This window comes from Ochotona princeps, chromosome 5, assembly GCF_030435755.1.
Source record: "Ochotona princeps isolate mOchPri1 chromosome 5, mOchPri1.hap1, whole genome shotgun sequence".
In the NCBI taxonomy this organism is placed as follows: Eukaryota; Metazoa; Chordata; class Mammalia; order Lagomorpha; family Ochotonidae; genus Ochotona; species Ochotona princeps.
The window spans coordinates 46,733,668-46,750,608 of record NC_080836.1 but is presented as its reverse complement, the minus strand read 5'-3'; the positions used below and the strand labels follow the sequence as shown (position 1 = coordinate 46,750,608).

Here is a 16,941-nt window from a genome sequence, read left to right as displayed (position 1 = left end):
CTTAACAACAATCTACATTATTCAGCATGCTCATTATGTGCACTATTTTGACAAACTGTGTGTTTATGACCATGAGTAACCCTCCCGACTGGACAAAGAATGTGGAGTAAGTTCAACTTATATTTTAGATATTCTACATAATGGTGAATATATTTGAGATTTTGAAAAAACCTTAATTTATGTTCAAACACTGAAAAACATTTTTATTAAAACCATGTTTAGATAAAATGACATTCATTGACTTTGATCCTGCTAGTATCAGATCTCTTGTGTCTTTCACCTGGATAAAGTGGTCACCAGAAATTTATGCTGCAACCTTCATGTTTTTCCTTTAGGAACCATAGTGACCAAAGTAAACACAATTCAGGCAGGTGCAACAAAGAGTCAATATGATAGATCCTTGCTCCAGTTAAAGTCCAGATTAATTTGATGACTTGAAAAGGGAAAATTATACACTTCATGAGAACCCAAAGTTGATCTCGTGAAGTTTTCATCTCTACTAGGCACATTCATTTTACATCAGGTCTACATCATTTTCACGAGTGATCATAAAAGTTGGCTAAAATAGGGCCCGGCGGCGTGGCCTAGCGGCTAAGGTCCTCACCTTGAGCGTGCGCCAGGATCCCATATGGGCGCCGGTTCTAATCCTGGCAGCTCCACTTCCCATCCAGCTCCCTGCTTGTGGCCTGGGAAAGCAGTCGAGGACGGCCCAAGGATTTGGGACACTGCACCCGCGTGGGAGACCCGGAAGAGGTTCCTGGTTCCTGGCATCGGATTGGCGCATACCGGCCCGTTGCGGCTCACTTGGGAAGTGAAGCATTGGATGGAAGATCTTCCTCTCTGTCTGTCCTCCTCTCTGTATATCCGGCTTTCCAATAATAATAATAAAATCTTTAAAAAAAAAGTTGGCTAAAATAAAATCCAAAATTTGAGATTGGAGAACTTGAAAATTCAATACGCTAAAGGCTAATTTGGTGAGAGTTTAGGCAGCATTTATAGAAACCAAAGCATTGCTAACTCTATTGATGATCTGTTCTGGGAAAATCTTTGAGGACAGCAAGATGCAGTTTGTGGTAACTCCCGTCCAGTCTGGTCACACTGCCTATGATGTAATTTCTATTAGTCTGTGACTGCTGATTCTTACAACAACTACACAGGTATCCACAACTGACACTGGCCTTCTCACATACTTTCAGGTTGTGCTCAATTGAAAAGTTGGCGAAACTGGCAAGTTTTTTTTTTTTTAAAGATTTATTTTTATTACAAAGTCAGATATACAGAGAGGATGAGAGACAGAGAGGAAGATCTTCTATCCGATGTTTCACTCCCCAAGTGAGCCGCAATGGGCCAGTGCGCGCCGATCCGATGCTAGGAACCAGGAACCTCTTCCGGGTCTCCCACGCGGGTGCAGTGTCCCAAATCCTTGGGCAGTCCTCAACTGCTTTCCCAGGCCACAAGCAGGGAGCTGGATGGGAAGCGGAGCTGCCGGGATTAGAACCAGCGCCCATGTAGGATCCCGGTGCGTTCAAGGCGAGGACTTTAGCTGCTAGGCCACGCCGCCGGGCCCGAAACTGGCAAGTTTTTGAAAAAAATTATTCAGACTTTGGTTAAGATTTTGAGAAGTTAACTTTTGATGCAGCCAAGGCATCATAATACACTATTTCCTATGATCTTTTATGCCACTCTCTTACTTGTGAGCAGATCATTTAAACTTGGTGCAAATCTTAAGTTTCTGTTCTTGCAAGATATTATTTCAAATTACATTTTCTTTTTTTATAACTTTAGGATTACCCCTTTGATTTTAGTACAATTTTTTTTCCCAAGTAACTTAATCCAGTTTATAGAATGGAAAAATATAATTTACTAATTTGTTCTTATTCTTAAAACAGCTTTGAAATTGAGATCTTCCTCATTGTCTTTAAAAAGAAAACCATTTTGTTTTTCCTCAGTGTTATTGTTTACTATATTTTGTAAACTTGCTGGATAATTCTCCAGAGTCTCTATTCATTGAGGTTAATTGCAAGACATTTCCATCTATAGCAGCAGAGATTCAAGTGCTATGTCCTGCTCACATGGCTCTTATAGCACTTCAAAGGCAGTTCTTCACATGTCAGGGAATTACACGTAAATTTAGAAATATATTAAACTCCTGGGAAAATAAAATCACCCTGCCCAAGTTTTTTTTTAGTATTCATCTGGTCCTGGGACTAAGGGATAAGAAGCTGATACTTCACAAAGGAAAACTCACCAATTCTTTCTGGACACTTGTTCCCAGGTACACCTTCACAGGAATATACACTTTTGAATCACTAATAAAAATTATCGCAAGGGGTTTTTGTTTAGAAGATTTTACTTTTCTTCGGGATCCATGGAACTGGCTTGATTTTACTGTCATTACATTTGCGTAAGTACTGTTTTTAAAATTTCAACAGTGAACACAGCTTGGTTTTTCTATCTGTGTTTTTGCATTTAAGGAACAGACTTGCTACCTATAGAATATTTTCATGTGATTTACTCACTTATGTGATTGATTTGAATTTAGTACAACAAAAGCTCGGGTATCATTTCTTTGTGGCATGAAGGCTGGCAAGAGTTGAGACTGTCCTTTCCACACATGAGAAATATCTGTCAGGAAAGGTCAGGTATTTCACACCTTCAACAACTGCACTTCTCAGGATAAAAGCACAAATATATTTATACTGTATCTCTGAAAGTGGCTTTTAAAAAACTATAGCCACAAACAATTCTACTGGCCCCACAAATTTTTATCAACCTTATTCCTACCGCCCACTTTATAGCTTCTTTTATTAAATTGATTAAATAATTGAGAATATATAACTAACAGCAAAATATTATGACAAAGTAACAAGAAAAGATATTTTATACATTATGTATTTATATATTAAGTGTAACTATCAAAGTAGTATTTCATCAGGAAACTGATTTTATAGACTTTAACATGCTACTTCTTTCATTTTTTCTTTTTACATATTTTCTATCTTCTGTTCTTTCACTTTTTAAATTTTAAACTCTTTATCTTTGACACAAAACTTGTCTCTATCTTCCTAGTTCTATGTGCTCAATAACATGAATGAGTTTTGCATTTCCCTACTTTTTCCAGTAGCAAACTTCCCAAGGAAGAAACCCCCAAAATGAAATGCTATTGGAGAGTAGGTGCAAAGTGGAGTGTGCAGGAAGGTGAGCCAACACCACTTGCCGTCATCCTTTCTTCAGGAGTAGATTTTCTTGGCTCCTTGCAGATTTACTGTAATGGAAAGGAGGAGGAGGGGGCCCTGATACATCGAGGTCTCCAAATACTGCCAATCTGGTCTTCATTTCATATGTTTTCAAGATAAGCCAATCCTTCATCATGCACCTGGTCACAGTTCCAATGTGTGCATACTGGGACTTCTGTTTCTCGAGAAGAAAATTGCAACAATGGCAAGAGAAGAAATGGGCCCCCATAAATATATTATCCTTACTTCACCCAACTTTCATTTAAAAGTAGGAGTAGAAAAACCTTCCCTTGACCTAAAGGCAATAAGGCAATCTACCCTTTCAAACTTAAATTTCTATTGGGTGATTTATTTAGTTATTTTTCTTACTGTAACTCTAAAACCAAGATCTTTTCTATCAACTTAATCTTGCTAAGTTACATATTATACTGATAAGATTGCTTTCCAAAATGACACCAGGGTTGTATACTCTATGAAGTTTATATTTAGTTAATAGCCTTAAGTTACATGCATACAACTATTGTGACAGACTCTAATTTGAAGTATTTATCATTTGAAATCATCAAGCAGGCCTGATGATTTGAATAACTGATTTAATTCTCTAGGGATATTACAGAGTTTGTTTACCTAGGCAATTTTTCTGCTCTTTGCATTTTCAGAGTCCTGGGAAACTATTTCTGTAATTCCACGTAGGAAGTAAGATATCTAAAGCATAGGTTCCTTGTGCCAACAGGTCTTTCTCTGTGTCTTGTCATTATTTTTGTGTGTGAATCCCCTATTACAGATACGTGACAGAGTTTGTGGACTTGGGCAATGTCTCGGCGTTGCGAACATTCAGAGTTCTCCGAGCACTGAAAACAATTTCAGTCATTCCAGGTGAGAGTTCAGTTAAATACAAGGTTGTCTATATACAGAATCAGTTTCTTTGCTTTAATATTCAGCAATATAGGAAATTGAGATTCATTAAGACATATATCTCAGAGAAAATTATTTTTAGTGTCCAGACAAAAGGTTTTTATGGTTGAATGGTTTCTTGCAGGAGGCCATAAAATGCTTTCTGTGTGATTTGTATTTAGCAGTGTCCTTTTCTCCCCCCATCATGCCAGTTTGCCAAAGTTTTATTTTCTTTCCACTCTACCCATCTTTGATTTCTTTATTATTGCAGCCTTGATGTTTATGTATACAGGATACAATCTTGTAAGGCATTTACTATTGAAATTCAAGCAAATAAGATAATAAAAATTGCATGAATGAATGAAAGTGCAATTGTCTTAAAGTGCAATTGTATTCCAAACCACTTTTGGTTTATAACAAAATGGTCCTAATTATAAACAATACTTTAAAATCTTTATTCAAATAATTTATTATAACATTAACAACTAACCCTAATGAAAATTTGGGATAAGTTTCAATTGCAAAATGTGGAATACGGGAACCTGAATTGTGGTGCCCAGCATAGAGCTGCTGTCTATGAGGCCAGCTTCCCAAAAGGGCATGAGTTCATGTCCCACTGCTCCACTTCCTATCTAGCTTCCTGACAAGAGCCTGGGAGAAGTAATGAAAAATGGCCCAAGTGTTTGGGACCCTGCATTCACATCGGCGATCCAAAAGAAACTCCATGTTCCTGGCTTTCTTTGGCCTGACTCAGCCTATGGCAGAAATCTTGGAAGTGAACCAGCAGATGCGAGATCTCTCTATCTCTCTGCCACTTCCCCTTTCCCACTCCTTTCACTCTCCCCTCCTCTCTTTCCCTTTTCTCTCTTCCCCACTTCCATCTCCTTTTTTTTCTCTCTCTCTCCCTCAATCGCTGCTTTCTACATCAAGAAACTTTTTTTTTTCTAAAAAGTTGAAATACAAATCACTTTTCTAAATTTAGGCTCTGTGTACACCCTGAATCTCTCATTATTTTCTGTCAACATGATAGGATATTTGGATTTTCTTCTCATTGTTTGGAGCACCATCTCTGTAATCCCTTTAGACTTGAGTGAAGGGTGGCTTTTCCACTAGCTGAAACCATTTTGGATTTAAGAGTAGATTCTACACTTATAAGAAAAATGTATAAAAAGCACATGAAATTGCATGAAACAGATCTTTTCTTCAGATGTGTTAAGTCTTCATAGTAAAAGATTCCTTGCTTTCAGGCCTGAAGACCATAGTGGGGGCCCTGATCCAGTCGGTGAAGAAGCTCTCTGACGTCATGATCCTGACCGTGTTCTGTCTGAGCGTGTTTGCTCTAATAGGACTGCAGCTGTTCATGGGCAACCTGAGGAATAAGTGTATACAGTGGCCTCCCACTAATGCTTCCTTGGAAGAACATAGTATAGAGAAGAATATTACTGTGGATTACAATGGCACAATCATCAATGAAACTGTCCTCGAGTTTGACTGGAAATCATACATTCAAGATACAAGTAAGAATTGTTACTTAAGTATATTCATTGTTGATCTGCCATCCATTTAGGCATTGAAAAAGTAAAAATGATCATCTGCAAGGTTGTGATCTCAGAAAGTGACCTAAATTAAACCATTTTTAAAACTTTAAATTAAATTTTATTTGGAATTTCTTTCCTCTAGAATTTAAGTGATATATTAATTATATACTTGAAACTAATTGTGAAGAATTTTGTTATGTACCTCTAGTGCATCCTGTGGGAGGCAGGAGAATTCAGCCAAAAAGAATTTTTTTCTAGCATCATTGGTTGCTATACGTTCTTCCTGTGATAATTATAAGTATCATTGTGGATGAAATATGTTAAGAACCCTTTACATCCCAAAGTACCTACTTATGTAAGGTAACAGAAAATTTATGGAGTTTTGATGACAATAATCATAACACATGACTTTGGTGTGTTCCACCTAATTCTGTTATTTTGCAGAAATCAAGTGAGGCCTAAAAATGTATACCTGTGTATGTGTATTATATTTTATATTTGGAAAGTAGTACTGCATCCAAGTTCAGAAAATCAGTATCTCTTAAGATTGGACAGAGTAATAGAAACTGTCAGATAAATCAGAGTAGTTACAGGAATCAGCTTATCTTGACTTCATGAATACAAAAATAGTCAAACATTTAAATGGTCCAAAATTATTGTCTGAATGCTTTCCTCTTCCTAAAGCAACAATAGAGGTAAGTAATGTTTTCTACCATTTCTTCAATATTAATACCCTCAAGTAGCAGTATTGCAAAAGGAGGAAGAATCAGAACATGATTCACAGGAAAGGAAATGTCCTTTTAAAGAAAAATAATTAATATAAAAGAAAATACCAGGTATGCCTGAATATAGTTGTCTTTACTACTATAGGTTGAAGAACAATACTTTGGAAGAAAGAATGAAAGAAACCTCAATGGTTGTGTAGAGAAAGTATGATTAATCACTAAAAATTACTGATATTCTAATAATTCTTAAAGCAATGAAAAAGAATCATAAAAATTTTAAGTGAAAGAACTGTCAGGTTCAGTGATTACAAATTTGCCTCCCATTAGTACAGATGAACTCTTCCCCAGTATCCAGACATACACTAACAAACAACTTGCAAACAGTTGCAAATCTCTACTGTAAGAAGTGCCTTAATTAAGAATAGCAGGTGTCTGAACAACACATGAATAACCCTCACTCACTTGTTATGATGCTGTTGGGTAGACTGCTCTCATCATGGACAATCACAGTAAGGGCCAGGACAGTGTCCCTAGGATTTATTCTCTATGGTATAAATTTACTTGACTTCATTTTTCTTACACCCCAAGTTTAAAAATAATAACACTTGAATTTATTTTCAGCTCTAACAATATGTCATTCTTATCATTTCCCCTAATAACAGTCTACTGGTTGATAAAAGATTATTTTTTAAAAGATTATTTTCAATCTAATAAAAATACAAATGAAATGACTGGTCTTTAAAAGTAATAGAAAATTACATTCATGAAGATTTGACAGCATTATGACTGAAACTGACACATCAATAGGACCCTGAAAGAAACCAGCGAGGGGCAGAAGTTGGGCATAGTGGTTTGATTCCATGGTTAGGATATCCCTTGAGATGCCCACAACTCCTATCACAGTCCCTGCTCTGCTCTTGAATTTGCTTTTCTCTAGTGCACATCCTGGAAGCCAGATGATGAATCAAGAACTTAGACCTCTATCCCAAATTGAGTTCCCACATCTTGGCTTCAGATGGCCTAACTGTGGCTGCTGTAAGCATTTAGAGTGAAAGAGTGGATGGAAGATCTCTTCTTCTATTCCTCTTCCTCTCATATAAATAAAAAGCAAACTAATTTTTAAAAAATAGTCTGAGTTTCTCAGAGACAGGAAGCTTTGAAGTCCTATAGTGTTTATCAACCAGAAATTATTTCAACTTTAATGTTTAAGGTTTTATAATTTATTTTAGTAGTTGATATGATTTAAGTGAATCATATTCAAAAATTATACAAAACATAAATTATAACTAACTGAAAATTTGTTTAATTTCTAAAATTATAAATTTATACTTATATTTATATTTGCAATTAAACATATGAAAGACAATAAAGTATATAAACCTTTAATTTTGAAATATGTGACTAGCTTGAGAAAGCAAAGAAATTTCTGTCCTTATCTATTTTTACTGAATGAAAATTTTTAATTCATGAGGGTGGTGGGAAAATATTGGTGTCTTTTTAAAATGTTATGTTAGTACTTGTGTTTATCATTTATTTTACCTTGGTTGTGACTAAATAATTTTGACTCTTTCATGTTTGATTGTCCTTAATATATAGTATGAGGAGGGAGAAAGGACAGATACTTATTTATGTGAATGAACTGCATAAAACAATTATGTAAACTAACTAGGAATTCTAAAATTGCTCAGTGAAAGTAAAAGTAAGACCTGACATTTATGTTCTTATTTCAGTACTCTCAACAGTGCAAGTGTTTGCCTTATGGCTTTCTTTTTTTCAAATAGGATATCATTATTTCCTGGAGGGTGTCTTGGATGCACTATTGTGTGGAAATAGCTCTGATGCAGGGTAAGCCAGTAATTTATATGTTTTTATATTTGTGTGTGTAGAGCCAACAAGGGGTCTTCAGAAAGTTCATAGAAATATGCATTATTAACAAACCTTCTTCAAAACAAACTTATGTTTGAAAGTCAGAATTAAAGAGAGAGAGAGAGAGAGAGGAGTTTCTTCCCTCCACTGGTTCACTCACCAGATGACTACCACGGCCAGCACTGGCCCCGATCAAAGCCAGGAGCAGGGCCTTCTTCTACATTTCCCCTTTGGGTACAGGAGCCAAATGCTTGGGCCATCTGGATACGAGCTGGAACACCAAAGCCACTAACTGGTGCCCATATGTGAGGCTGGAGTCACAGATGGTGGTTTTGACCTCTTTGCCACAGTGCTAACCCCAAGCACATTCATTTTAAATCTCACATTTTCCTAAAAATTCATAAAATGTGATACATATAAATATCTATTTAAAACTGTTTTTTCTGTAGAAACTAACAGGTCATAGTTGACCACATATATTCATACTAATTTTTATAATTAAGGTAATTCAGGAGACTATGAGAAATATTGGAAATATGTATTTTTTTATTTTATAATTTCATGAATATTTAAATGAGTATATTAAATATTAGCTAAACACTGATGCTTTCTAAAATAAGATAAAATACTTCCATATGTAATACTGCTTCTTTTAGGCTAGTATATTAGGGAATGACTCAACTTTGGAGATTCCATATCATAGATAAATAAAGGAAATACACAGAAACACTATCAACAGAAAATACTGCAAATATTAGAAATGCTATGCCATATTTTCATGACATCACATGATCATTAAAATTACATTACATCAAAAGTTGAAAATGTGTTAGTTACAATTTATGTTACTTTTATCTCTTGAAACAGCAAATATCACTGGCTAAGTAATATTGCAAGTATAGCGTGCTAACAGAAAAGAAAAGCAATCGGATGATTTGTAATCCTTTCTTTTCCCCATTTGCAGCCAATGTCCAGAAGGTTATGTATGTGTGAAAGCTGGTAGAAACCCCAATTATGGGTACACAAGCTTTGATACATTCAGCTGGGCTTTTTTATCCTTGTTTCGACTAATGACTCAGGACTTCTGGGAGAATCTTTACCAGCTGGTAAGAATCTGAAGAGACACATACAGCTTTTAAGCAGAAATATGAATGGATCCCAAGTGAGCTGTGAAGTCCATATCATAGTGCAAGGGTGAATAGAGCAGGAGTTGCAGTCCAGAGATGTGAACTTCCCAACCCTATTGATCATGCCCCATAGTAAGCAGAGTGATGCCAAGGATAGCACTTCTCTACAACTGATCCCAGAGGCAAATACCCTTCTCAGACACAGATTGTATAAGCAGAGAGAAGGGCAACCTCTCAGCGTCTAGCTCTGCAAAGCATGGTTTCTCAGGTGGACGGTGATAAAAATGACAAAGCAAGTGCAGATGCAGAAAGATAACTTTTGTCTCTGCTTACATTTTCCCCAAACCTTTAGTGAAAAACTCTGAGTTGAATATGGTATTTTTATCAACTCTGTTTCACTTTCGGTGAATGCAAGAATTCTCCTTAAGCAATCAGAGCATGAATGTATCATTGGGGCTGGGTGGAATGGTGAAGAAATATGCTGTATTAAAGAAAAAAAGCTGTGAAACAGGCAAGAGAGGTTGTTCCAACAAAATTATTTATATCTGAGTTTTGCAAGACACTTAAGTCAAAAATTTAAGCGACCTGTTGATGAAATAATACTGGGAAAAAATCTGGTATTTATGTTTCTAGACATTACGTGCTGCTGGAAAAACATACATGATATTTTTTGTGCTGGTCATTTTCTTGGGCTCATTCTACCTAATAAATCTGATCCTGGCCGTGGTGGCCATGGCCTATGAGGAACAGAATCAGGCCACCCTGGAAGAGGCTGAACAGAAAGAAGCTGAGTTTCAGCAGATGCTTGAGCAGTTGAAAAAGCAGCAAGAGGCAGCTCAGGTAAAGTCATCAAATCAAGGATGACCTGTTTCACAGTGGCAAACTTTTCTAATGCTTTGGTTGTTGCAAAAACACTGGATAGAAAGTGAGAGATACAACTGTGTGACAAACAAGAAAGGAGGTAGTATGGAAATGTATTAATGATTTCTGTACTTTGATTATGCTTAGCTTCATTTATGTATGCCATTGATTTTGATAATATTAACCATAATAAACTCTTCTGTGTTATTTTAATCTTAAGATTCTCAGAAGTAAAGATAAGATATGACATCTTGGATTTTCCTAAGTGAAAACTTCTGAGTATATTGACATTAGGATAAAATCCTAATTAATGGATTCTTTTTTACTTTGGAAAAGATGTATCAGTTATTACATACTAAGACACTCATCTGGTTCTTAAAAACAGTCTCATCCTTTCTCTAACCAAAAATAGGTTGGCCTCTATTGTGATTGCTTAACTGTCATTGTAAGGAAGTGACCAATACTATAATGTTCTCTGATACAGTGGTTTCCAACATGCATATGAACATCACGAATCTCGTGCAGATCAGGTAATCTAAGAAGGAAAGCTTGCTCTTACAAGGAAGTGTCACTGCTTATACGGGAAAATATGTAAAACAGACCTCCTATATGACTTCTATCTTTCCACACTCTTTTTAGTATATCAACTTCTTTTTATCAAATAAATTAGTTAATAAAGTTACTTTGGAAATATAGGTAGTCTGGGAACAATGACAATCATCAAAACATACTGGGTCGCATTACAAACTCTAATCTCTGTAGCCTAAAATAGTATCGGGGTGAAAAAAATTTGTGCTATTCCATACCCACATGTCAAGAACCAGTGATCACTGAAGATGGTAGGAGCAACTTTTTAGAGACCTGGGAACTTGTCTTGCCTAACAAGAAAACTCTTGACGCACACCCTCACCCCACCCCATTCTAATGTACAAAGAGAGTATCACCAAAAGATAAGGAAGAGATTGAATAGCCTTGACGAATTTGATGGATGATATGTTGAAGGCATTAGAAAGCACAATTTCAGTGACTGTAGACAAGACTTCAGACTTTCATCTCATTTTCTTACCATTGGATGTGACTTCAAGTAACTTGCCAGCTTTTCTTCCATGCTCCAGTTCCTTTTTTAGAGAGAAAAAAAAGACAATGCTAATTAAATATCAATTTTCTAAGAAAAATCAATCTCAGCAAGTAGAATGAATTTATGTTCTTGTCAATGCCCAGTGGATCCATTTGAATATTAGTCTCTGAAACACGACGCAGACATAATAAATTTTACCATGAGGAAAACCGAATTATCTCTAAAAGCCTTCAGGAGGAAAGAAAACACCCCTAACCCATACATTCACGGAGCAACTTCTGTGTGAGCATTCTGTCAGCTGAATATATCTCATAAACAATGTTTTGTGAGTGACAAAGTCTTCAATAGTGCTGTACTGAAACTGTTTTTCCTCAATGTAGCAGGCAGCAGCTGCAACTACCTCGGATCATTCCAGAGAGCCCAGTGCGGCTGGCAGACTCTCAGACAGCTCGTCTGAAGCCTCCAAGTTGAGTTCCAAGAGTGCAAAGGAAAGAAGAAATCGCAGGAAGAAAAGAAAACAAAAAGAGCAGTCTGGTGGGGAAGAGAAAGATGAGGACGAATTCCATAAATCTGAATCTGAAGACAGCATCAGAAGGAAGGGTTTTCGCTTTTCCATAGAAGGGAACCGACTGACCTATGAAAAGAGGTACTCCTCCCCACACCAGGTATGGTATTTCTGAGTTTATTGACACATGTATGAAAACTGTAATTGACTCATGAATTTTCATCAACTGAACAACTTTTATCATAGTTAAACCTATCTTCCCTCCACATAGTTATTGAAAAACTTTATAATGTGAATACATGTGAATGTACAATTTGGTGCAGTTGAAATAACCTTCAGTTGCAATTCAAGAGACCTGGACTTTTTTTCTGAGATTGCCTTCTGACATTTGTCTGCAACTAATCACATTTGATCTTTTTTTGTGCTTGGATCTCTTAACAACAAACGCATAGCTCGGTGCTGAGCTTATCATAGTGACCCTTTGGTTATGCTCTAGTTTTATGTTGCTCATCTCTCCTGTCTTCTTCATAAACCATTATACCTGCTTTTAAAAATATTAGTCATGATACACTTTGTTGGAAAGCATATCACTCTGAATTTGAGCAGTCGGAAATTTATGTTCCAGGAACACTATGCCCTATAGGAAAGACAAAAATAATTAAGTGCTAAAATAGTTGGTGAAAAGTGTTGAAATTCCTTAAAAGGGAAGAGCAATGAAAGCAGTGTGGCCTTGTTGGCATGTATTGCTAGTGCTAAAAGAATATTTACATTGTCCTCTACAGTATGAAACAGATGTTTCCTTTCAACGTGAAAAGGGATGGGTCAGAGTTTACTTTGTCTTGCCATAACCTTGGTTTGCAATATGTCTGCTTGTTTCTTAACCTTTAGGGCTAGAAATCTGAATGTACATAAAAGGAGAATTAAAAAAAAATGAGCCACATTCTGTTATGGCTACTGAAATTCCTATAACAATCTTGTAAAAGCAAAGTACTTCTAAAAGAGCCTGTTAACATGATTTTACTTTTTGATGTTGTTTTTCTGAACTTTTAGTCTTTGTTGAGCATTCGTGGCTCCCTGTTTTCTCCAAGGAGAAATAGCAGGACAAGCCTTTTCAGCTTCAGGGGACGAGCAAAGGATGTGGGTTCTGAGAATGACTTTGCTGATGACGAACACAGCACCTTTGAGGATAATGAGAGCCGGAGAGACTCCTTGTTTGTGCCCCGACGTCATGGCGAGCGCCGCAACAGTAACCTCAGTCAGACCAGTAGGTCATCCCGGATGTTGGCCGTGTTTCCAGCCAATGGGAAGATGCACAGCACTGTGGATTGCAATGGTGTGGTTTCCTTGGTTGGTGGACCTTCGGTTCCTACATCGCCTGTTGGACAGCTTCTGCCAGAGGTGATAATAGATAAGCCAGCTACTGATGACCATGTAAGGATGTTTTAAATAGTTTAGGCATGGCTGGCCCATTATTGCTGCACCAGCCAGTGTTTCTACAGAATGGAACTCTTGGGAATGATTCCTAGTTGGTCAAGCTGTGAATGCACCTGCATCTTGTAATACTTTTAAGAGACTAACCGAGTAATACTCAAAACTTCAACACTCTCCTGCACAAACCTGAATGTATTTACTTACTGAACATGCTAAAGATAAGGCACAGTAATGTCTGACTCCAGTTGGAGGATTTGCTATATACCCCTGTTCAATGACAAGACCTTCTCTAAGTTTTGATGTTGAAATAAATGAATGATTCCTATGTTTAAGTGTAAGGGGTGTATAATAAATCTTTCCAACAGATTACTCAACGTATCTCTGCTTTTGTCTAGATTTTTGAAAACACTGTGCTTAACTAGACATCCTCATTATTACCTTAAAATATCTAGCTTTCATTTGTCTTAACAAAATGCTGATATAGGCCTTCTCACAAGTAATCTAAATAAACAAACATAAATTACAAATACTCACAGATAAACTGCGTACAAATGTATATTATGAATTTATATATTCAAATGAGCAATTTCTAAGCAGATGCTGAATCTTTAGATTCTTTACTCACTTGGAATTATATCAGCATGATGAGGCATGATAAGTCAGAATCAGATGACTTATTGGTTCGGTGCCCTGGATGAAACTGTTGTCCATTCAGCATGTGTATTTTATTTTTCACATGAGTTGTCTGTCAGTACCCATTCAAGTTTTGTTCCCAGAAAATGAGATAGCAGCTGTGTTCAATCTTTAGCATTTTTTTTAAAAAAAGCTACCTTCTCAAATATCAAAAGTCTTGATCACTTATGGAACTTAAAAAATTATCAGATTTTTATTTTTGATTCAGCAATCAGTATTACTATTATAGTAATTATTATAGCACTTGCTAACGGACTTGCCAAATATATAAAATAAATATTTCAGAAATATATGAAGTCAGAATTTAAAAAAGACTAAATGGCTGACAGTTTGGAAATTCCAGGTTAATGAGTCAATAAGTCAGCAATTTTTGCACTACCAATTAAGTATGACAGTGCATGATGCATGCGTTTCATGAAATTCACTGCACTACCACTTGGTTGTTTGCTTAACATATTGCACAAGTTAATCATTTAATGCATTAGCATTTTCTTCACAGGGAACAACCACTGAAACTGAAATGAGGAAGAGAAGGTCTAGTTCTTTCCATGTTTCCATGGACTTTCTGGAAGATCCTTCCCAAAGACAAAGAGCAATGAGTATAGCCAGCATCCTAACAAATACAGTGGAAGGTTTGTAACAAATTCTGCTCCATTTCAGTTATTTTACTAAGCCCACATTATCTCCTAAACATCTCTGTTTATGACTTGGAAACCTTGCATTTTAGTGATAAAACAATAGATGTTATTAGTTATTATTTATACTCACATATTCCAAAAGCTTTAGGAAAGGAAATTGGTTTCTAATGAATATTTTTCTTCCTGAAAATTCCTTGAAAACTCAGAGCAAAGTATTTCTTTTAGTGACTTCTAATGATTTCATTATAGTGTTCCCCTTTTTGTTCCACTTAGCTTAGAATTTCACCATAACAATCCCTTTCTGCCTCATGCTAAACATTTTTAAGTTAACGGACAGGTGATTTTCACAAACAAAAACCAGTTTAAAAGATGTTTCTTGGATCAGCTGCTGCTTACCTAAATCTTACAACCTTTGATTGACATTACAGCCAGTCATTAACAGACTTACTGATAGTATCTACATAACCCCAAAACATGTTCTCACTGAGACTACTTAAGAAACCAGTCACTTTACAGGTACTGAGCCACAGCATCATTGCCTAATGGAATGGGAAGACATGGAGCTATTCTTTACTACTGTTCTCTGTGGAAATCTAATGAAGTATCTTTGGGTGTTTATAGAAAGTTCATTTTTTAGAATTTATTTTATTTGTGAGTCAGAGAGACAGAGAGGCAGAAGGGAGATCCATCTATTGCTTCAGTTCCTAAATGTGTGCAACAGCTGGGGAGAGACCAATTACAACCAGAAGCAAAGTGCAGCTCTTTATGTGGGTGGTAACAGCCCAACCGACTGAGCCTTCGCCTTGTGCTCCTCACAGTATACACTAGCAGAAAGCTGGGATCAAGAGTAAAACCAGGATTAGAATCAAGGTACTTAGTCATAGGAGGCAGAAATCTTAACCAGCAGCTTAGAGGCCAGGCCAAAAGGCTGCCTCGGTGTGTTGCCTGTTTTATCAAACTCCAAATGAGCTTCACTTCAAATGGAATTCATTTCAAATGGAATTAATAAAAATACATCTCGTGGATCGGAAATGCATTTTTAAAATGTGTTTACAAAATCTTTTGGTGGTTATTTTTCTCTATTTTTTAAATCTAGAACTTGAAGAATCCAGACAGAAATGCCCACCATGTTGGTATAAATTTTCAAATATGTTCTTAATATGGGACTGTTCTCCATACTGGTTAAAAGTGAAACACATTGTCAATCTGGTCGTGATGGACCCATTTGTAGACCTGGCAATCACCATCTGCATTGTCTTAAATACTCTTTTCATGGCCATGGAGCACTATCCAATGACAGAACATTTCAATAATGTGCTTACAGTAGGAAACTTGGTAAGCATATTAGAAGGTAAATGTATTTTGGCCTTCAAAATTTTTGTTTGTGAGAGTGTTAGTAGTATATAGTTTATAGCAGTCTTTCAACCACTCTTCCTACCACTGAGCCCGCAAAATGTGAATTATGTCTAGCAAGCTAAACCTTACTTTCTGCCAAAAATAAGGACCCTTCACGTCTAGACAAAAACTTAGCAAAAAAAAAAAAAAAAGGTAGACACATACCTACAGTACTACTTGAAAAGTTAATCGTGATATTTACAAGTTTTTCACGATGCAGGATTATATCAGTTTAAAGACACATTTTTAAAAATGGTTTTATCACAACTTTACTGGCTATTGAAGACTAAAGTGAAATTGTGGGTCTTTTAAAAAAATCATTAGCTTGTGAAGTTTACTTAAATGACACAGCGAGAGAGAGAGAGAGAGAGATAGAGAGAGAGAGAGAGAGAGAGAGCGCAAGCAATTCACACTCTTTGATCTGTTGGCTCACTCTGCAAATGCTTGAAACAGCAGAGGCTGGACCAGGTCAAAGCTGGGAACTGGGTACCCAACCTGGGTCTCCCATATCGGTTGCAGGAAGGGCACCATCAGAGCCAAGATGTGTGCCTTTTTTTCTTCCACAGTCAGGATCAATGTAAGACACATGTAGTGATTCAAAATGTTTCCCATTCCTTTGCTTCCATTATCTTCAAATTATATACATTGTTTTATCCATCTCTTCTATGTAGCAAGACCATAGTATACCAATGTACAAATGATGATACATAGCTTCTAAATGATTTGAGAAAAATAGGAATAATCCTAAAGAGAAAAAAAGCCAAGCCAATCATGTAAAAAATATTGTCACTTTCTGTGTTATATGAAACCTGAAATAAAAAACAATTAGATTTATAGAAAAAAATAGGTATAATGGAAAAAATATGTCGGGCAGAGCATTTTACCTTTCTGAAGACCTCAATGTCTTCATCTATAAAGTAATAATCATAATTAATCCACTTGCTAGAGCTTGTA

General features: G+C 36.4%; 1 protein-coding gene across 1 annotated transcript in view; it reads left to right on the top strand.

The window, feature by feature from the left end:
• The window catches only part of SCN1A (sodium voltage-gated channel alpha subunit 1), a 68,046-nt gene that overhangs the window by 13,775 nt on the left and 37,330 nt on the right, over positions 1 to 16,941 (top strand). The window contains exons 3-13 of the mRNA XM_058664579.1: positions 17 to 106; positions 2,276 to 2,404; positions 4,021 to 4,112; positions 5,378 to 5,647; positions 8,175 to 8,238; positions 9,224 to 9,365; positions 10,020 to 10,226; positions 11,706 to 11,990; positions 12,881 to 13,261; positions 14,454 to 14,586; positions 15,689 to 15,927. Coding sequence (XP_058520562.1) covers positions 17 to 106; positions 2,276 to 2,404; positions 4,021 to 4,112; positions 5,378 to 5,647; positions 8,175 to 8,238; positions 9,224 to 9,365; positions 10,020 to 10,226; positions 11,706 to 11,990; positions 12,881 to 13,261; positions 14,454 to 14,586; positions 15,689 to 15,927 — 2,032 coding nt within the window. The remainder of the gene's footprint in view (positions 1 to 16; positions 107 to 2,275; positions 2,405 to 4,020; positions 4,113 to 5,377; positions 5,648 to 8,174; positions 8,239 to 9,223; positions 9,366 to 10,019; positions 10,227 to 11,705; positions 11,991 to 12,880; positions 13,262 to 14,453; positions 14,587 to 15,688; positions 15,928 to 16,941) is intronic.